Source organism: Choloepus didactylus, chromosome 1 (assembly GCF_015220235.1).
Source record: "Choloepus didactylus isolate mChoDid1 chromosome 1, mChoDid1.pri, whole genome shotgun sequence".
NCBI lineage: Eukaryota > Metazoa > Chordata > Mammalia > Pilosa > Megalonychidae > Choloepus > Choloepus didactylus.
Window position 1 is genome coordinate 108,859,237 of NC_051307.1, and position 23,271 is coordinate 108,882,507.

The window sequence follows — 23,271 nt, forward strand, 5'->3', positions numbered from 1 at the left end:
CTTTATATTTCCAAAACACGCTCACTTCTATCTTTACTATAACCTCACTGAATAAACAGACAAGGCTTATTATCATCCCATTTTACAGAGGAATAGACTTTTTTAAAAAGCAAAAGAACAACAACAAAAACCTGGTCCCAGGTAATGCAATAACGGTGAGATCTGATCAGAGATTCAAGTCTTCTATTACTTGATCAGTTCATCTGGTTTTTTTTTTAATAATACACATTGTGTTATAAATCCTCCCACCCCCCCACCAACAAATCTACCTTCAGGGGACACAGGAGGATTATGGCAGCCAGCATACAGCACTCGAAAAGGTTTATCTTATTTCTACCATTCTTAATCACTTCTACCAAAAGACCTAATAATACTGCTTTAAAATACTTCATTTCTGGGAAGTATATGTTTGTTACAATACCTTCAGATTATGTATGATATCTATCCGCTTGTTCTGGCTGTCCTTAAAGTGAACTTGAACTCTGACAGGAAACTCACCCCAGCCTCTTCTAGTCAGGTGAAAAGGAGGTTCTCTAAGGAAAAGCAGATATTAACATATTCATCTACGTTCACTCTCATCTTTGAGAGGAAAATTTTTCTCATAATGAATAAATTAGAAATTCACTTCCTTTTGAGAATCATTTAGGTTTTCTCCTTTGAAGCTACATCAATATGCCAAATTTTGCTAAAAGACTAAGTTATAAAAAGAAAATAAAGAAAGATTAAGTTCACATATGACTGATCTTTCCCAAACAGTGACCATGATTTCAGTGGGTAGAGGGGAACGTGTGCATGCCACAGAATTTTCAGTAAAAATGTAATTTGCGCAGGGATAAAAAAGAGGAAACAGATGAAACAAGTTTGACACACTGATAATAACGTTAAAGCTGGAAAACAGGTACATAAGACTACATTATACTCTTACTTTTATGTATGCTTGAAAATTTCAAAGATAGATTTATATGTAATTGAGAATTCTGTAAGTTCTCTAAAATATGGTATAAGTTAATGGGGAAGAGAGAAAATGCCTTAAAAATGAATATGTTTGTTATCAATCCCTGGCTTGGAACTATAATGAGAGAAGATGACAAGATTGCAGGGAGAAAGGAACTTTCAGGATGTGCTTTTGGAAAACTTAGGAGAGACATGAATTCAATAATGGCAGAATCCAAGAACACAACCTGAGAAGAGTGTAACAACAGATCTGAATTATCAAGCACGGAGCCAGGGGCCACCAGGAGAGCCCAAGGCAAGAAAAAAGTCCCAGAGTATGAGCATAGCCTGGAAAGTAGAAAAAACAACACCTATGTCATAAGCCAGAGAGAAAAGAGATAGCAAAGAAAATAAGAGTGCCCTGGATGGAAGAACCAGTTGTTTACCAGCTGAGTTAGTAAGAGAAGTAGCCATGATGTTGGCATAGATTGAAACAGACACTAAAAGGAAGGCTTGGGGTCAAATGTTAGGGAAAGTCAAGACAAGAGTTTGAAAATGGATCCAATGGCAGAGATACAATGGGGCCTAGAATCATGGTATGGTGGACTAAAGAACAAATTCTACTGATGCCAAGTTTGGTCATTTAAACTCCAGAAAAGCTAACTGGATAATCTAAACACGTTTTGCAATATGTCTGAATTACACCGTTTGCACATCGAGTTTCCCTCATAACATAAGGGATGTGCTCCTCAAATTAGGTATGTGGGCCAAACTTTAGCGAATGGATAGGAAGGACTGCTGACAGGGAAGAGAGATAAGTGTCATAAAGATCAGGAAAAAAGGAACAACGCCTTTAACAGGAAATTAATCCATACCAATGTTTTTGGAAGCAAAAAGGGAATTGAAGACCTAACAACAGATCTGTGGAAATATGGAAGAGTAGGAAGTAAATATCAATAAATTACTCTCTTTGAGCAGCAGTTACCAGGACTCACACCCCACTCTCCTGGTAAACAGTGGTAGGGTCTGTCCCCTGGCACAGATAGCTGATAAGAGAAAAGGACATAAAAATTCACTTTCCCAAAATTCAGGATGGCCACGGGCCAATCATTAATCATGGCTTTTGATTATCTACTTCAGATCACTGGGGCCCAGCTCTGAGGGTGGCCACTGTTCCAACCCACCCAGGACAAAGGTGGCAGAGGACACTTAAAGATGGTATGCTTCCTCAGAGTTCTGGAAGACAGGTGATGGGCTGCATTTGCTGGTCAGGTCAAGAAAGCACAGCTTTGGGGAGCACAGGAGAAGCTCCAGGCACCCTTCCTGAAGCCTCTCCCATCCTCTCTCTAGGGCAGTTTTAGCCCACTGGCTCTCCCTCTGTGGGTCCCTAGCCTTGCTCCCCTTGGAAAAGACTGCCTTGAGAAACTCCATTCCAGCTTGTCCCCCCAACCTGAGCAGAATTTGCCCTATAGGCAAAAGCACTTTGAGACCAAGAAAGCAGTATAAGAAACAACTGACTGGTGAGCTGTATGTTTTAGTTACTCCTCCAGGAAAGTAGGTAGAAAGCCAGGAACTGCGTAGACTGGACACCACAGAGCAATCTGCGTTTGGGCATACTTCATACAACACTCATGAAAACGTGGAACTGCTGAGATCAGGGAAATCTGTAAGTTTCTGCGGCCAGGGGACCCGCGCCCCTCCCTGCCAGGCTCAGTCCCGTGGGAGGAGGGGCTGTCAGCTCCGGGAAGGACAAGGGAGAACTGCAGTGGCAGCCCTTACCGGAATCTCATTCTACTGATCCAAACTCCAACCATAGATAGACTGAGACCAGACACCAGAGAATCTGAGAGCAGCCAGCCCAGCAGAGAGGAGACAGGCACAGAGAAAAAAAAACAACACGAAAAACTCCAAAATAAAAGCGGAGGATTTTTGGAGTTCTGGTGAACATAGAAAGGGGAAGGGCCCTGAGGCGCATATGCAAATCCCGAAGAAAAGCTGATATCTCTGCCCTGTGGACCTTTCCTTAATGGCCCTGGTTGCTTTGTCTCTTAGCATTTCAATAACCCATTAGATCTCTGAGGAGGGGCCTTTTTTTTTTTTTTTTTTTTTAAATCCTTTTTTCTTTTTCTAAAACAATTACTCTAAGAAGCCCAATACAGAAAGCTTCAAAGACTTGCAACTTGGGCAGGTCAAGTCAAGAGCAGAACTAGGAGAGCTCTGAGACAAAACGCAATAATCCAGTGGCTGAGAAAATTCACTAAACACGACAACTTCCCAAGAAAAGGGGGGTGTCCGCTCACAGCCATCATCCTGGTGGACAGGAAACACTCCTGCCCATCGCCAGCCCCATAGCCCAGAACTGCCCCAGACAACCCAATGTGACGGAAGTGCTTCAAATAACAGGCACACACCACAAAACTGGGAGTGGACACTAGCCTTCCCTGCAACCTCAGCTGATTGTCCCAGAGTTGGGAAGGTAGAGCAGTGTGAATTAACAAAGCCCCATTCAGCCATCATTTCAGCAGACTGGGAGCCTCCCTACACACCCCAGCAGCCCAGAGCTGCCCTGGGGGGACAGCAATCACCTGTGACATACCACAGTCATCCCTCAACAGAGGACCCGGGGGGCAAGGCCTGGAAGAGGGGCCCACTTGCAAGTCTCAGGAGCCATACGCCAATACCAAGGACTTGTGGGTCACTGGCAGAGACAAACTGTGGCAGGACTGAACTGAAGGATTAGACTATTGCAGCAGCTTTAAAACTCTAGGATCACCAGGGAGATTTGATTGTTAGAGCCACCCCCCCCTCCCTGACTGCCCAGAAACACGCCCCATATACAGGGCAGGCAACACCAACTACACACGCAAGCTTGGTACACCAATTGGACCCCACAAGACTCATTCCCCCACTCACCAAAAAGGCTAAGCAGGGGAGAACTGGCTTGTGCAGAACAGGTGGCTCGTGGACGCCACCTGCTGGTTAGTTAGAGAAAGTGTACTCCACGAAGCTGTAGATCTGATAAATTAGAGATAAGGACTTCAACTGGTCTACAAATCCTAAAAGAACCCTATCAAGTTCAGCAAATGCCACGAGGCCAAAAACAACAGAAAATTATAAAGCATATGAAAAAACCAGACGATATGGATAACCCAAGCCCAAGCACCCAAATCAAAAGACCAGAAGAGACACAGCACCTAGAGCAGCTACTCAAAGAACTAAAGATGAACAATGAGACCATAGTACGGGAGACAAAGGAAATCAAGAAGACCCTAGAAGAGCATAAAGAAGACATTGCAAGACTAAATAAAAAAATGGATGATCTTATGGAAATTAAAGAAACTGTTGACCAAATTAAAAAGATTCTGGACACTCATAGTACAAGACTAGAGGAAGTTGAACAACGAATCAGTGACCTCGAAGATGACAGAATGGAAAATGAAAGCATAAAAGAAAGAATGGGGAAAAAAATTGAAAAAATCGAAATGGACCTCAGGGATATGATAGATAATATGAAACGTCCAAATATAAGACTCATTGGTGTCCCAGAAGGGGAAGAAAAGTGTAAAGGTCTAGGAAGAGTATTCAAAGAAATTGTTGGGGAAAACTTCCCAAATCTTCTAAACAACATAAATACACAAATCATAAATGCTCAGCGAACTCCAAATAGAATAAATCCAAATAAACCCACTCCGAGACATATACTGATCACACTCTCAAACACAGAAGAAAAGGAGCAAGTTCTGAAAGCAGCAAGAGAAAAACAATTCACCACACACAAAGGAAACAGCATAAGACTAAGTAGTGACTACTCAGCAGCCACCATGGAGGCAAGAAGGCAGTGGCACGATATATTTAAAATTCTGAGTGAGAAAGATTTCCAGCCAAGAATACTATATCCAGCAAAGCTCTCCTTCAAATTTGAGGGAGAGCCTAAATTTTTCACAGACAAACAAATGCTGAGAGAATTTGCTAACAAAAGACCTGCCCTACTGGAGATACTCAAGGGAGCCCTACAGACAGAGAAACAAAGAAAGGACAGAGAGACTTGGAGAAAGGTTCAGTACTAAAGAGATTCAGTATGGGTACAATAAAGGATATTAATAGACAGAGGGGAAAAATATGACAAACATAAACCAAAGGATAAGATGGCTGATTCAAGAAATGCCTTCACGGTTATAACGTTGAATGTAAATGGATTAAACTCCCCAATTAAAAGATATTGATTCGCAGAATGGATCAAAAAAAACGAACCATCAATATGTTGCATACAAGAGACTCATCTTAGACACAGGGACACAAAGAAACTGAAAGTGAAAGGATGGAAAAAAATATTTCATGCAAGCTACAGCCAAAAGAAAGCAGGTGTAGCAATATTAATCTCAGATAAAATAGACTTCAAATGCAGGGATGTTTTGAGAGACAAAGAAGGCCACTACGTACTAATAAAAGGGGCAATTTAGCAAGAAGAAATAACAATCGTAAATGTCTATGCACCCAACCAAGGTGCCACAAAATACATGAGAGAAACACTGGCAAAACTAAAGGAAGCAATGGATGTTTCCAAAATAATTGTGGGAGACTTCAACACATCACTCTCTCCTATAGATAGATCAACCAGACAGAAGACCAATAAGGAAATTGAAAACCTAAACAATCTGATAAATGAATTAGATTTAACAGACATATACAGGACATTACATCCCAAATCACCAGGATACACATACTTTTCTAGTGCTCATGGAACTTTCTCCAGAATAGATCATATGCTGGGACATAAAACAAGCCTCAAGAAATTTAAAAAGATTGAAATTATTCAAAGCACATTCTCTGACCACAATGGAATACAATTAGAAGTCAATAACCAGCAGAGACTTAGAAAATTCACAAATACCTGGAGGTTAAACAACACACTCCTAAACAATCAGTGGGTTAAAGAAGAAATAGCAAGAGAAAATGCTAAATATATAGAGACGAATGAAAATGAGAACACAACATACCAAAACCTATGGGATGCAGCAAAAGCAGTGCTAAGGGGGAAATTTATATCACTAAATGCATATATTAAAAAGGAAGAAAGAGCCAAAATCAAAGAACTAATGGATGAACTGAAGAAGCTAGAAAATGAACAGCAAACCAATCCTAAACCAAGTAGAAGAAAAGAAATAACAAGGATTAAAGCCGAAATAAATGACATAGAGAACAAAAAAACAATAGAGAGGATAAATATCACCAAAAGTTGGTTCTTTGAGAAGATCAACAAGATTGACAAGCCCCTAGCTAGACTGACAAAATCAAAAAGAGAGAAGACCCATATAAACAAAATAATGAATGAAAAAGGTGACATAACTGCAGATCCTGAAGAAATTAAAAAAATTATAAGAGGATACTATGAACAACTGTATGGCAACAAACTGGAGAATGTAGAGGAAATGGACAATTTCCTGGAAACATATGAACAACCTAGACTGACCAGAGAAGAAATAGAAGACCTCAACCAACCCATCACAAGCAAAGAGATCCAATCAGTCATCAAAAATCTTCCCACAAATAAATGCCCAGGGCCAGATGGCTTCACAGGGGAATTCTACCAAACTTTCCAAAAAGAACTGACACCAATCTTACTCAAACTCTTTCAAAACATTGAAGAAAACGGAACACTACCTAACTCATTTTATGAAGCTAACATCAATCTAATACCAAAACCAGGCAAAGATGTTACAAAAAAGGAAAACTACCGGCCAATCTCCCTAATGAATATAGATGCAAAAATCCTCAACAAAATACTTGCAAATCGAATCCAAAGACACATTAAAAAAATCATACACCATGACCAAGTGGGGTTTATTCCAGGCATGCAAGGATGGTTCAACATAAGAAAATCAATCAATGTACTACAACACATTAACAAGTCAAAAGGGAAAAATCAATTGATCATCTCAATAGATGCTGAAAAAGCGTTTGACAAAATCCAACATCCCTTTTTGATAAAAACACTTCAAAAGGTAGGAATTGAAGGAAACTTCCTCAACATGATAAAGAGCATATATGAAAAACCCACAGCCAGCATAGTACTCAATGGAGAGAGACTGAAAGCCTTCCCTCTAAGATCAGGAACAAGACAAGGATGCCCGCTATCACCACTGTTATTCAACATTGTGCTGGAAGTGCTAGCCAGGGCAATCCGGCAAGACAAAGAAATAAAAGGCATCCAAATTGGAAAAGAAGAAGTAAAACTGTCATTGTTTGCAGATGATATGATCTTATATCTAGAAAACCCTGAGAAATCGACGATACAGCTACTAGAGCTAATAAACAAATTTAGCAAAGTAGCGGGATACAAGGTTAATGCACATAAGTCAGTAATGTTTCTATATGCTAGAAATGAACAAACTGAAGAGACACTCAAGAAAAAGATACCATTTTCAATAGCAACTAAAAAAATCAAGTACCTAGGAATAAACTTAACCAAAGATGTAAAAGACCTATACAAAGAAAACTACATAACTCTACTGAAATGCGGTCACAGCTAGGGGCGGGCACCCACGGAACCCTCTGCGCTCAGGGTTGCTTGAGGGGTACCGGCGGCAGCTCTTCCCGGAGGCGAAGGTGTGGCGGGGGACTTGGCCGAGTCCCCGGCGGAGGCGTGCAAGGTGTGGAGGGCGGCGAGAGAGGGACGCGAGACACTCTCCTTTCGAGGCAGAAGAACCAAGGCGTTTATTCAGGGGTGATCACAAGTTATATAGGGTGGCAAGAGGGCGGGGTCGGAGTTAGGGGTGTAGGGTTCTTACATGGCAATGCTGAGGGGATAAAGGCTAGGATTGGTTCTGAGAGGGCGCGGAGGTCGTTTGAAAAAGGGCGGGAGTTGCTCTGGCAACGGGGAGTGTGCGGGCAAGATAAGGGGGGCGGTTTTCTCCGGCAAGCTTCCCCTAACGGTTGTATTTTGGGTGAGGGAGATGGGGCCTGTAGCCGGCTCCACTTTCTCAGGCCCGGGGGGCTATGGAGGATATTACTGTCCATGCCACTACCCTCCCCAGGGGCTGGCCAGGTTCCCTGGGGGGGGGGGCTGTGGAGGGCGCTACTGCCCATGCCCATCGCCTCCCCCAGGGGCTGACCAGGTTTCCTGGCCCTGGACCGCCAAGTTGGAACTTAGCACCAGCAACCCGCACTAAAAGAAATAGAAGGGGACCTTAAAAGATGGAAAAATATTCCATGTTCATGGATAGGAAGACTAAATGTCATTAAGATGTCAATTCTACCCAAACTCATCTACAGATTCAATGCAATCCCAATCAAAATTCCAACAACCTACTTTGCAGACTTGGAAAAGCTAGTTATCAAATTTATTTGGAAAGGGAAGATGCCTCGAATTGCTAAAGACATTCTCAAAAAGAAAAACGAAGTGGGAGAACTTACACTCCCTGACTTTGAAGCTTATTATAAAGCCACAGTTGCCAAAACAGCATGGTACTGGCACAAAGATAGACATATAGATCAATGGAATCGAATTGAGAATTCGGAGATAGACCCTCAGATCTATGGCCGACTGATCTTTGATAAGGCCCCCAAAGTCACCGAACTGAGCCATAATGGTCTTTTCAACAAATGGGGCTGGGAGAGTTGGATATCCATATCCAAAAGAATGAAAGAGGACCCCTACCTCACCCCCTACGCAAAAATTAACTCAAAATGGACCAAAGATCTCAACATAAAAGAAAGTACCATAAAACTCCTAGAAGATAATGTAGGAAAACATCTTCAAGACCTTGTATTAGGCGGCCACTTCCTAGACTTTACACCCAAAGCACAAGCAACAAAAGAGAAAATAGATAAATGGGAACTCCTCAAGCTTAGAAGTTTCTGCACCTCAAAGGAATTTCTCAAAAAGGTAAAGAGGCAGCCAACTCAATGGGAAAAAATTTTTGGAAACCATGTATCTGACAAAAGACTGATATCTTGCATATATAAAGAAATCCTACAACTCAATGACAATAGTAAAGTCGGCCCAATTATAAAATGGGCAAAAGATATGAAAAGACAGTTCTCTGAAGAGGAAATACAAATGGCCAAGAAACACATGAAAAAATGTTCAGCTTCACTAACTATTAGAGAGATGCAAATTAAGACCACAATGAGATACCATCTAACACCGATTAGAATGGCTGCCATTAAACAAACAGGAAACTACAAATGCTGGAGGGGATGTGGAGAAATTGGAACTCTTATTCACTGTTGGTGGGACTGTATAATGGTTCAGCCACTCTGGAAGTCAGTCTGGCAGTTCCTTAGAAAACTAGATATAGAGTTACCATTCGACCCAGCGATTGCACTTCTCGGTATATACCCGGAAGATCGGAAAGCAGTGACACGAACAGATATCTGCACGCCAATGTTCATAGCAGCATTATTCACAATTGCCAAGAGATGGAAACAACCCAAATGTCCTTCAACAGATGAGTGGATAAATAAAATGTGGTATATACACACGATGGAGTGCTATGCGGCAGTAGGAGGGAACGATCTCGTGAAGCATATGACGGCATGGGTGAACCTTGAAGACATATTGCTGGGCGGGGTGGGCCAGGCACAAAAAGAGAGATGTTGTGTGCTGCCACTAATGTGAACTTTGAAAAATATAAAACAAATGGCTTATAATGTAGAATGTAGGGGAACTAGCAATAGAGAGCAATTAAGGAAGGGGGAACAATAATCCAAGAAGAACAGATAAGCTATTTAACGTTCTGGGGATGCCCAGGAATGACTATGGTCTGTTAATTTCTGATGGATATAGTAGGAACAAGTTCACAGAAATGCTGCTATATTAGGTAACTTTCTTGGGGTAAAGTAGGAACATGTTGGAAGTTAAGCAGTTATCTTAGGTTAGTTGTCTCTTTCTTACTCCCTTGTTATGGTCTCTTTGAAATGTTCTTTTATTGTATGTTTGTTTTCTTTTTAACTTTTTTTTCATACAGTTGATTTAAAAAAGAAGGGAAAGTTAAAAAAAAAAACAAAAAAAAAACGATGCAGTGCCCCCTAGAGGAGCCTGTGGAGAATGCAGGGGTATTCGCCTACCCCACCTCCATGGTTGCTAACATGACCACAGACATAGGGGACTGGTGGGTTGATTGGTTGAGCCCTCTACCACAGGTTTTACCCTTGGGAAGACGGTTGCTGCAAAGGAGAGGCTAGGCCTCCCTATGGTTGTGCCTAAGAGCCTCCTCCCGAATGCCTCTTTGTTGCTCAGATGTGGCCCTCTCTCTCTGGCTAAGCCAACTTGAAAGGTGAAATCACTGCCCTCCCCCCTACGTGGGATCAGACACCCAGGAGAGTGAATCTCCCTGGCAATGTGGAATATGACTCCCGGGGAGGAATGTAGACCTGGCATCGTGGGACGGAGAACATCTTCTGGACCAAAAGGGGGATGTGAAAGGAAATGAAATAAGCTTCAGTGGCAGAGAGAACCCAAAAGGAGCCGAGAGGTCACTCTGGTGGGCACTCTTACGCACACTTTAGACAACCCTTTTTAGGTTCTAAAGAATTGGGGTAGCTGGTGGTGGATACCTGAAACTATCAAACTACAACCCAGAACCCATGAATCTCGAAGACAGCTGTATAAAAATGTAGCTTATGAGGGGTGACAAGGGGATTGGGAAAGCCATAAGGACCACACTCCACTTTGTCTGGTTTATGGATGGATGAGTAGAAAAATAGGGGAAGGAAACAAACAGACAAAGGTACCCAGTGTTCTTTTTTTACTTCAATTGCTCTTTTTCACTCTAATTATTATTCTTGTTATTCTTGTGTGTGTGCTAATGAAGGTGTCAGGGATTGATTTTGGTGATGAATGTACAACTATGTAATGGTACTGTGAACAATCGAAAGTACGATTTGTTTTGTATGACTGCGTGGTATATGAATATATCTCAATAAAATGAAGATTAAAAAAAAAAAAAAAAAAAAAAAAAGACGTAATGCTGAGCAGATTGAGCCGGGCACAGGAGGAGGGATGTTGTGTGTTACCACTAATGTGAATGCTGTGAAAAATGTACAATGTTTTATACTGTAGAGTGTAGGGGACCTGGAGATACCAATTAGTGGAGGGGGAATGATAATCTAATAAGAACAGATAAACTATGGAGGGTGATCTCAATGTTATGGGAATGCTCAGGAATGATTATGGTTTGTAAACTTTCTTGGATATAGTAAGATCATGTTGGAAGCAATAGAGTTATTTTAGGTTTTTTTTTTTTTCTCTTATTCCTTTGTTTTCTTAGGGGTTGTTAATTTTCTTGGGGTATGGTAGGAACATATTGGAAGCAATGTAGTTATTTTAGATTATTTGTTTTTCTTACTCCTCTGTTTGGACATGGTTTATTAATTTTCTTGGGGTATGGTAGGAACATATTGGAAGCAAAGTAGTTATTTTAGGTTATTTGTTTTCCTTAATCCATTGCTTTGTTTGAAATGTTGTGGGGTTTTTTTGGTTGTTGTTTGCCTGTTTGTTTTTAATTTTTTGATAAACAAAGTTAAAAAATTGAAAAAAAAGCAGTAGAAACATGGGAGTAAAAACTAAATGACAGACTACTTCTTCGGCTGCTCAGTGAAGCATTTCCTGGGGAGCTCGTCGAAGTTGCCGGTTTGTTTCCTGAGGAGTTCGTGGGACGTCTTCCTTGGAGTTGACAGTTTGTTGATGGCTCTGCAGAATTTGGACTCGTGCGTGCCTGCAGTTGCCTGGCAGTTACCCAAGAACTATATGAAACAGCGTTTTCGGGGTCTCCAGTAACCAGTCACACATTGGACTCAAGTTTGGAATTGGAGGAAAAGCTGAGATCGCAGCGAACACTGTAAGTTCCCCGGACCAGGGGTCTGGCGCCCCTCCCCACCCAGACCTCACAGACAGTCTTGCTGCCGGCTTCCTGAAAGGGGGGGGGGGGAAAGAACCAAAAAACAGCAATCTGCTGAGGGCAAGAAGGGAGGCTCAACCCAGCCTCAACTGCAGAATTAATTAACAAATTAATTAACTAACTTTGGGAGCTGGGGTGCTAAAGAAGGGCTGGGCTCCAAGAAGTGGGGGCACGTAAAAGCGGGCACCCATTCCCAGACTCCAAAAAAGCCATTTTTTTTTTCCCTTACATTTTGTCCCTTCTGGCTTCTCACTGATCCCTTATCTCTTTGCATTTCAATAGCCCTGGCAGGGGTGGAACTGAAGCAGTTGGAGAGTAATTATCAGACAATAGCCCAAAGCGTATCTTTAAATGCTCTATTCTGACACTGACAAAACTTCCAGGCTGGGGAAAGACATTTAAAAGAGACTCTTTTTTTTTTTTTTTTCCCTTTTTTCTTTTTCTTGATTTCCTTTCTACTTTTTTTTTTTATCTAAAAGTAATATATGTGGTTATTTTCTATCGGAAAGCCCAGGTTGAGGGACTAGGCTGGGCTTGAGGGGAGACAGAGTACCCACAGTGTCTTTGAATTCCGTGTTCACTACTGAAGGCCTCCAGCCCCATCTTTAATTGGTAACTCAGGCTGACCAAGGAATCTACCTTGAGAGGCCCCAAAGAGGAGAGAGGAGAAGGGAATAGTGTCCCTGAGAGACAACTGGAGGTCTGAGGATTGGGAGAGTGGAGGGAGGCCCAGCTCAACTGGCAGTCCTCCTTCTGGAAATTCAGACCCCAGGGGCTGGAATTCAGATTCCAGCTTCAGTCAGCCACGCCCCTGACAGGCTCAGAGTCACCAGGAGAACTAAAGGCTCCATACCTCCTTACACTGGTGGGGGAGCTGCAGGCTGGCCAGCGCCACCTGCTGGACAGGAGAGGAAAAGCACCAATTCTAAAGGCCTCATAGGAGGGTCTCATTCTCAGGAAAACTCCATACCCTCCCAATGAGACCTAGGCCTCACTAGACTGGGAAAATCTGACTAGGGTCGACCATATCCAAGGAGACCCACTCACAAAAAGGTTACATAGAGGCAGAGCAAGAAACAGAAAAAACAAGAGGGGAAAAATTGTGATCAACTAAAGAGAACCTAAGTTAGAGGTCTAGAATAAGTTGAACTGAATAACAGAGGCCAGAGAACAAAGCCAACCAACAAGAAAACCACTAGGTAAAAGACAGAAAACAAGCTCCAAAATAAACTAATCAAGAGAATCAGATGCCTAGACAACTTAAGATAACAAGCCATACCAGGAAACACGAAAACATGGACCAGCCAAAGGAACAAACTAATAGCTCAGCTGAGACACAGGAGTGGAGGCAACTAACGCTAAATAAATTTGATGAAATGAAGGAAGATATAGCAAAAGAGCTGAAGGATATAAAGAAGACACTGGCTGACCATAAAGAAGAATTCATAAACTTAAAAAAACAAATGGCAGAACTCATGGGAATGAAGGCCACAATGGAGGAGATGAAAAACACAATGGAGGGACACAACAGTAGATTTGAACAGGCAGAAGAAAGGATCAGTGAACTGGAAGACAGGTCATTCGAATTCATACACACAAAAGAACAGCTGGTGAAAAAAATGGAAAAATATGAGCAGGGTCTTAGGGAGCTGAGTGACAACATGAAACGCACAAATATACGTGTTATGGGTATCCCAGAAGGAGAAGAGAAGGGAAAAGGGGCAGAAAGAGTAATAGAAGATATATTCACTGAAAATTTCCCAACTCTTATAAAAGACAGAAAATTAGAGATTCAAGAAGTACAACGTACCCCAAATAGAATAGATCCCAATAGACCTACTCCAAGACACTTACTGGTCAGATTGTCCAATGTCAAAGACAAAGAGAGGATTCTGAAAGCAGCAAGAGAAAAGCAATCCATCACATACAAGGGAAAGTCAATAAGACTATGTACAGATTTCTCTGCAGAAACCATGGAGGCAAGAAGACAGTGGCATGATATATTTAAGATACTGAAAGAGAAAAACTGCCAACCAAGAATTCTATATCCAGCAAAACTTTCCTTCAAAAATGAGGGAGAGATTAAAACATTTTCAGACAAACAGACACTGACAGAGTTTGTGAATAAGAGACCAGCACTACAAGAAATACTAAAGGGAGTGCTACAGGCTGATAGGAAAAGACAGGAGAGAGAGAGTTGGAGAAGAGTGCAGAAATGAAGATTATCAGGAAAGGTAAAAAGAGAGGAAAAAATAAGATATGACATATAAATTCCAAAAAACAAAATGGTAGTAGAAAGTACTGCCCTTACAGTAATAACACTAAATGTAAATGGATTAAACTCCCCAATAAAAAGACACAGACTGGCAGAATGGATTAAAAAACAGGACCCATCTATATGCTGTCTACAAGAAACTCACTTTAGACACAAGGACAAACATAGACTGAAAGTGAAAGGCTGGAAAAAGATATTTCATGCAAACAACAACCAGAAAAAAGCAGGAGTAGCTAGATTAATATCAGACAAGTTAGACTTCAAAAGTGAAACAATTAAAAGAGACAAAGAAGGACACTATATATTAATAAAAGGGTCAATTCATCAAGAAAACATAACAGTCATAAATATTTATGCACCAAACCAGAATGCCCCAAAATTCATGAGGCAAACACTGCGATCACTGAAAGGAGAAATAGATACCTCTACAATAATAGTTGGAGACTTCAATACACCACTCTCATCGATGGATAGAACATCTAGACAGAGGATCACTAAAGAAACAGAGATGTTGAATTGTATGATAAATGAACTAGACTTGACAGACATTTATAGAACACTACACCCAACAACAGCAGGATACACTTTTTTCTCAAGTGCTCATGGAACATTCTCTAGGATAGACCACATGTTAGGTCACAAAGCAAGTCTCAACAAATTTAAAAATATTGATATTATACAAAACACTTTCTCAGACCACAATGGAATGAAGTTGGAAATAAATAAAAGGCAGAAGGTCATAAAATTCACAAACACATGGAGGCTAAACAACACCCTCTTAGAAAACCAGTGGGTAAAGGAAGAAATTACAAGAGAAATTAGTAAATACCTCGAGGCAAATGACAATGAAAACACAACTTATCAAAACTTATGCGATGCAGCAAAGGCAGTGCTGAGAGGGAAATTTATTGCCCTAAATGCCTATATTAAAAGAGAAGAGAGAGCAAAAATTGAAGAGTTAACTGCTCACCTGGAGGAATTAGAGAAAGAACAGCAAACTAAACCCAAAGCAAGCAGAAGGGAAGAAATAACAAAGATTAGAGCAGAAATAAATGCAATTGAGAACAGGAAAACAATAGAGAGAATCAACAAAACCAGAAGTTGGTTCTTTGAGAAAATCAATAAAATCGATGGACCACTGGGTAGGCTAACAAAAAAAAAGAGAGAGCAGATGCAAATAAATGCAATCAGAAATGGTAAAGGAAATATAACTACCGACCCTGCAGAAATTAAGGAGATAATGAGAAGATACTATGAGCAACTATATGCTAATAAACTAGACAACTTAGATGAAATGGACAACTTCCTAGAAAAGCATAAGCAACCAACATTAACTCAAGAAGAAATAGATGACCTCAACAAACCAATCACAAGTAAAGAGATTGAGTCAGTCATCAAAAAGCTCCCAAAAAGGAAAGGCCCAGGACCAGATGGTTTCACATGTGAATTCTACCAAGCATTCAAGAACGAATTAGTACCAATCCTGCTCAATCTCTTCAAAAAAATTGAAGAAGAGGGAAAGCTACCTAACTCTTTCTATGAAGCCAACATCACCCTAATACCAAAACCAGGCAAAGATACTACAAAAAAAGAAAATTATACACCAATTTCTTTAATGAATATAGATGCAAAAATCCTCAACAAAATACTCGCAAATCGAATCCAGCAGCACATTAAAAGAATTATACACCACGACCAGGTGGGATTTATTCCAGGTATGCAAGGCTGGTTCAACACAAGAAAATCAATTAATGTAATACACCACATCAATAAATCAAAGCAGAAGAACCACATGATCATCTCGATTGATGCAGAAAAGGCATTTGACAAAATTCAACATCCTTTCCTGATGAAAACACTTCAAAGGATAGGAATAGAAGGGAACTTTTTCAACATGATAAAGGCAATATATGAAAAACCCACAGCTAACATCACACTCAATGGGGAGAGACTGAAAGCTTTTCCTCTAAGAACAGGAACAAGACAGGGATGCCTACTATCACCATTGCTATTCAACATTGTGCTGGAAGTTCTAGCTAGAGCAATTAGGCAAGAAAAAGAAATAAACGGCATCCAAATTGGAGAGGAAGAAGTAAAACTTTCACTATTTGCAGATGACATGATTCTATATGTAGGAAATCCGGAAAAATCTACAGCAAAGCTACTACAACTAGTCAATGAATACAGCAAAGTAGCAGGCTACAAGATCAACACGCAAAAATCTGTAGTGTTCCTATACACAAGTAATGTGCAACAAGAGGAGGAAATCAAGAAAAAAATCCCATTTACAATAGCAACCAAAAGAATCAAGTATTTAGGAATAAACTTAACCAAGGACACAAAAGACCTTTACATCGAAAACTATAAGAAACTGCTAAAAGAAATTGAACAAGACCTGAAAAAATGGAAGAACATACCATGTTCATGGATTGGAAGACTAAATATAGTTAAGATGGCAATTTTACCTAAACTGATTTACAGATTCAATGCAATACCAATTCAAATCCCAACAACTTACTTTAAAGAAATAGAAAAACCAATAACTAAATTTATTTGGAAGGGTAAGGTGCCCCGAATAGCCAAAAATGTCTTGAGAAAGAGGAATGAAGTGGGAGGTCTCACACTACCTGACTTTGAAGCATATTACAAAGCTACAGTGCTCAAAACAGCATGGTACTGGCATAAGGACAGATATACTGATCAATGGAATCGAATTGAGTGTTCAGAAGTAGACCCTCACATCTATGGACAACTGATCTTTGATAAGGCAGTGAAGCCAAAGCAACTGGGAAAGAGCAGCCTGTTCAATAAATGGTGTTTGGAGAACTGGATATCCATTTCCAAAAGAATGAAAGAGGATGTCCATCTCACACCTTATTCCAAAATTAACTCAAAGTGGATCAAAGACCTAAACATTAGCACCAAGACCATAAAACTCTTAGAAGAAAATGTAGGACAGTATCTTAGAGATCTTGTGAAAGGAGGTGGTTTCTTAGACCCCACACCCAAGGCACGAGCAACCAAAGAACAAATAGACAAATGGGATCTCCTCAAAATTAAACACTTTTGTACATCAAAGGACTTTGCCAGAAAAGTCAAAAGGCAACCTACACAATGGGAGATGATATTTGGAAACCACATATCAGATAAGGGTTTAATATCCCGAATATATAAAGCAATCCTGCATCTCAATAACAGAAAGACAAACAATCCAATTAAAAAATGGGCAAAAGACATGAACAGACATTTTTCTGAAGAGGAAATACAAATGGCTCAAAAGCATATGAAAAAATGCTCAACTTCACTGGCTATTAAGGAAATGCAAATCAAAACCACAATGAGATATCATCTCACACCTACCAGAATGGCCATTATCCAAAAAACAGAAAATGACAAGTGCTGGAGAGGATGTGGAGAAAGAGGCACACTTATTCATTGTTGGTGGGAATGTAGAATGGTGCAACCACTCTGGAAGACAGTATGGAGGTTCCTCAGGAAGCTAAATATAGATTTGCCATATGACCCAGCTATTCCATTGCTGGGTATATACTCAGAGGAACTGAAACTTAAGACACAGACAGACATTTGTAGACCAATGTTTATTGCAGCATTATTCACAATTGCCAAGAGATGGAAACAGCCCAAATGTCCATCAAAGGACGAGTGGATAAACAAACTGTGGTATATACACATGATGGAATATTATGCAGCTGTAAGACAGAACAAAGACATGGATCATGTAATAATGCGGCTGAACCTTGAGGACATTATGTTGAGTGAAGTTAGCCAGAAACAAAAGGACAGATTCTGTATGGTCTCACTAATATGAACAGATATTAATGAACAAACTTTGGGAGTTAAAAGCTGACAAACAGGCGACCTGGAGATAGAAAGAGGGCAGAGATCAGCCATTTGATGCTGAAGGACTACAGAATGTTTAGGATTGATCGCATAGATCCAGAAATAGATAGCATAATGCTGTGTGATGGTAGCACGGTATTGTAAGTACACTGAACAAAGATGTCTGTGAGTAAAGCTGAAAGAGGTGGGATAGGAGAATGTATGACACCAGAGGTAACGATAGATGATAAAGACTGGGACTGTATAACGTGGCAAAAACTGGAGTGGCCAATGACTGTTAATAAATATACAAATATAAAAATGTTTTTGCATGTGGGAAAGCAAATGAATGTCAACCATGTAGAAATTTGAAAAAGGGATGGTATTCAGGAAAAAACATAATCAAAGCAAACTGGAGTCTATGGTCAACAGTAACATTGTAATATACCTCCATTAAATGTAACAAAGGCAATATGCCATTGCTAAATGTATATGAGAAAGGGATATAGGGGAGTAATATGGGATTCTTGGTAGTGGTGTTATTTGCTGTCCTTAGTAGTATATTGTATTGTATGACATGTTATTTTTCTTTTTAACATTTTTTCTTATTGCTAAAAAAAAAAAAAAAACAAAAAACCAATTTTTCTTGTAGTAATCAGTATGTTCAAATGCTGATTGTAGTGATAAATGTACAACTTTATGATGATACCATGAACAACTGATTGTACACTGTGGATAAATGTATGGTATGTGAATATAAGTCTATAAAATTGTAGGAAAATATATATATAGGAGTAAAAGTGTTGGAGAAAACATGGTGAGACCAATGATGCCTCACCAATATGGACTAACTACAATGTGTAAACTCAGAATTGAATCTTAGAACATAGCCTAACGTGGACACAATAATTGTAATAGTACCTAGATTGTAAGCTCTTACAGCAGTTAACTCTATCCCTGAATTGTAATGCCTATCTCTAAACTTTGAGATGCTGATCCCCTAGCGTATGTTGTCACAAACACTGAGACTGGTGGTTTGATGTGCTGAGCCCTTGAGCATGGGACCTTGCCCTTATGAAGCTCATTACCACAAAGGAGTCTAAAGTTGTATGTAATGGTGCCTAAGAGTCTCCCCCTGAGTACTTCTTTGTTGCTCAGATGTGGCCCTCTCTCTCTCTAACTGAGCCATCTCGACAGGTGAACTCGCTGCCCTCCCCCCTACGTGGGACCCAACTCCCAGGGGTGTAAATCTCCCTGGCAACGCAGAGTATGACTCCCGGGGATGAATGTAGACCCGGCATCGTGGGACTGAGAGTATCTTCTTGACCAAAAGGGGGATGCAAAATGAGACAAAATGGTTTCAGTGGCTGAGAGATTCCAAATGGAGTCGAGAGGTCACTCTGTGGACATTCTTATGCACTATATAGATAACACCTCTTAGGCTTTAATGTATTGGAATAGCTAGAAGTAAATACCTGACACTACCAAACTCCAACCCAGCAGCCTGGACTCCTGAAGACAATTATATAATAATGTAGATTACAAGGGGTGACAGTGTGATTTTGAAGACCTTGTGGATCACACCCCCTTTATCTAGTGTATGGATGAGTGGAGGAATGGGGATAAAAACTAAAGGACAGAGAGGCAAGATGGCGGCATAGAGAGGAGTGGAAGCTAAGCAGTCCCCCTGGAACAACTACAAAAAACCAGAAACAACTAGTAAATAATCCAGAATAACTGCGGGGGGACAAACGAGACCATCCACTCATCATACACCAACCTGAATTGGGAGGAATGCCCGAGAACACAGCATAAAATCTGTAAGTAAAACCTGTGGAACCAGGTCGTGAGACCCCCTCCCCCATAGCCCGAGCTGCGGAGCCTTGTGGTGCCAGAGAGAAGCTCTCTCCCAGCAAGCGAATACAGCTCAGCTGAGCTCCAACTGGGGTTTTAAGTAGCGAGTGTGAACTGCTCACTACAGGTACGCAGCCCCAAAAAACAGACAGAGGCTTGGGTGACGACTGACCTGGGAGAGCCGGAGGGTCGCCTTGGACTGGGTCTGAAGGGGACTATCTGTTTCTTTTTCGGCTCAGTGGAGAAAGCCCCAGTCATATTCAGTTTCCAGGGCTGTGACTCGGGGAAGAGTGGAGACAGCACAAGCAGAGAGCGAGACCATTGAAATGCTAATGACCTCCACCTGGGGGCTCTGTCTTCTCTAGGAGGAAAGGGGTGGGGCCCTTTCCATTCAGAACCAGACCCCAGAGCCTGGGGGAACACGGCCATACCTCCTCATACCAGTCAAGAATTATAGGCTAACAGGCGTCACCTGCTGGGCAGAAAAGCACAGTGACCCGAGGCATCAAAGAGTGGAGCAATTTTCTAAGACACACCCGCAGGGAAACCAGATACTGAATATTTCTTCCCTCTGTTCTGGTCTGGGAAAACCTGATTTGGATAAACAAGGAAACCATGACTAGACAACAGAAAATTACAACCTACACTAAGAAAAACAAAGTTATGGCCCAGTCAAAGGAACAAACGTACACTTCAACTGAGATACAGGAATTTAAACAACTAATGCTAAATCAATTCAAAAAGTTTAGAGAAGATATTGCAAAAGAGATAGAGGCTGTAAAGGAAGCACTGGACCTGTATACGGCAGAAATCAAAAGTTCAAAAAACCTACTGGTAGAATCTATGGAAATGAAAGGCACAACACAAGAATTGAAAGACACAATGGAAACATACAACAACAGATCTCAAGAGGCAGAAGAAAACACTCAGGAACTGGAGAACAAAACACCTGAAAGCCTACACACAAAGGAGCAGATGGAGAAAAGAATGAAAAAATATGAGCAACGTCTCCGGGAACTCAAAGATGAAACAAAGTACAATAATGTACGTATCATTGGTGTCCCAGAAGGAGAAGAGAGGGGAAAGGGGGCAGAAGCAATAATAGAGGAAATAATTCATGAAAATTTCCCATCTCTTAAGAAAGACATAAAATTACAGATCCAAGAAGCGCAGCGTACTCCAAACAGAAGAGATATGAATAGGCCTACGCCAAGACACTTAATAATCAGATTATCAAATGTCAAAGACAAAGAGAGAATCCTGAAAGCAGCAAGAGAAAAGCAATCCATTACATACAAAGGAAGCTTAATAAGACTATGTGCGGATCTCTCAGTAGAAACCATGGAGGCAAGAAGGAAGTGGTGTGATATGTTTAAGATACTGAAAGAGAAAAACCACCAACCAAGAATCCTGTATCCAGCAAAGCTGTCCTTCAAATATGAGGGAGAGCTCAAAATATTTTCTGACAAACAGACAATGAGAGACTTTGTGAACAAGATACCTGCCCTACAGGAAATACTAAAGGGAGCACTACAGGGTGATAGAAGACAGGAGTGTGTGGTTTGGAACACAATTTTGGGAGATGGTAGCACAACAATGTAAGTACACTGAACAAAGGTAACTATGAATACGGTTGAGAGAGGAAGATGGGGAGCACGTGAGACACCACAAGAAAGGAGGAAAGATAATGACTGGGACTGTGTAACTTGGTGAAATCTAGAGTATTCAACAATTGTGATAAAATGTACAAATATGTTCTTTCACGAGGGAGAACAAGCAAACGTCAACCTTGCAAGGTGTTAAAAATGGGGAGGCATTGGGGGAGGGATGCAATCAGCATAAACTAGAGACTGTAACTAATAGAATCATTGTATTATGCTTCCTTTAATGTAACAAAGGTGATATACTAAGGTAAATGCAGATAAGAGGGGGGGATAGGAGAGGCATGTTAGACACTTGACATTGGTGGTATTGTCTGATTCTTTATGGTGGGTAATGTCCATGATCAACTGTACAAATACTAGAAATCACTTCATGAACCAGAACAAATGTATGACAATACAATTAAAAGTTAATAATAGAGGGGCATATAGGAAAGAACTATATACCTATTACAAACTATATACTACAGTTAGTAGTATTTCAACATTTTTTCATAAACAGTAACAAACGTACTATATCAATACTAGGAGTCAACAATTGAGGGGGGTTGGTTAGGGATAGGGGAGGATTAGAGTTTCCTTTTCTTTTTTTCTTTTTTCATCTTTCACTTTATTTCTTGTCTGGAGTAATGAAAAGTTTCTAAAAATTGAACAAAAATTAAGTGTAATGGATGCACAGCTGTATGAGGGTACCCAGGGGCAAGTGATTGTACACTTTGGTTCTTTGGATAATTGTATGGTATCTGAACAATCTCAATAAAAATGAAAAAAATAAAAAATAAAAAAAATAAAAAAAAAAAAAAAAACTAAAGGACAAATGGGGTGGGATGGGGGGATGATTTGGGTGTTTTTTTTTTCACTTTTATTTTTTATTCTTGGTCTGGTTCTTTCTGATGTAAGGAAAATGTTCAGAGATAGATTGTGGTGATGAACGCATAACTATGTTATCATACTGTGGACAGTGGATTGCATATCATGGATGATTGTATGATGTGTGAATGTATTTCAATAAAACTGAATAAAAAAAAACTAAATGACAAATAGGGTGGGATGGGGGGATAGTTTGGGTATTCTCTTTTCACTTTTATTTTTTATTCTTATTCTGATTCTTTCTGATGTAAGGAAAATGTTCAGAAATAGATTGTGGTGATGAACGCATAACTATATGATCATACTGTGAACAGTTGATTGTATACCATGGATGACTGTACGGTTTGTGAATATATTTCAATAAAACTGAATTTAAAAAAAAAAAAAAAGAAAGTAAGCCTCCTGAAGAGTTATCATCAGCACAATTATAAAAATGTGCTTACATCAATTGTAACAAAAGTACCACACCAATGAAAGGTATTAATAGGTGGTATATGGGAATGCTGCATTTTAAGCATGATTGTTCTGTAAACCCACAACTTCTGTAATTTAAAAAAATAAAAATGAAAATAAAAATAGAAAAAGAATGGCCAGGACAAAAAATTAGAAAGGCAGGCCACATCACTGCCCTCCCCCCTAAGTGGGATCTAACACCCAGGGGAGTGAATCTCCCTGGCAACGTGGAACATGACTCCTGAGGAGGAATCTGGACCTGGCATCTTGGGATGGAGAACATCTTCTTGACCAAAAGGGGGATATGAAATGAAATAAGTTTCAGTGGCTGAGAGATTCCAGAAGTAGCTGAGAGGTCACTCTGGTGGGCACTGTTACACACAACATTTTTAGGTTCTAATGAATTGGAATAGCTAGCAGTAAATAACTGAAACTATCAAACGACAACCCAGAACCCTTGAACCTTGAAGACGATTGTATAAAA

At 40.4% G+C, this 23,271-nt stretch overlaps 1 protein-coding gene across 8 annotated transcripts in view; it reads right to left on the bottom strand.

Annotated features, from left to right (window-relative positions):
* Positions 1-23,271, bottom strand: part of YEATS2 (YEATS domain containing 2) — a 194,662-nt gene that overhangs the window by 84,847 nt on the left and 86,544 nt on the right. For all 8 annotated transcript variants that reach the window (XR_005217407.1, XM_037839564.1, XM_037839566.1 and 5 more), the window contains exon 8: positions 422-533. Coding sequence is in view for 7 of the 8 variants with exons in the window: in XM_037839564.1 (XP_037695492.1) it covers positions 422-533 (112 nt within the window). In the remaining variant the exon portion in view is untranslated. The remainder of the gene's footprint in view (positions 1-421; positions 534-23,271) is intronic.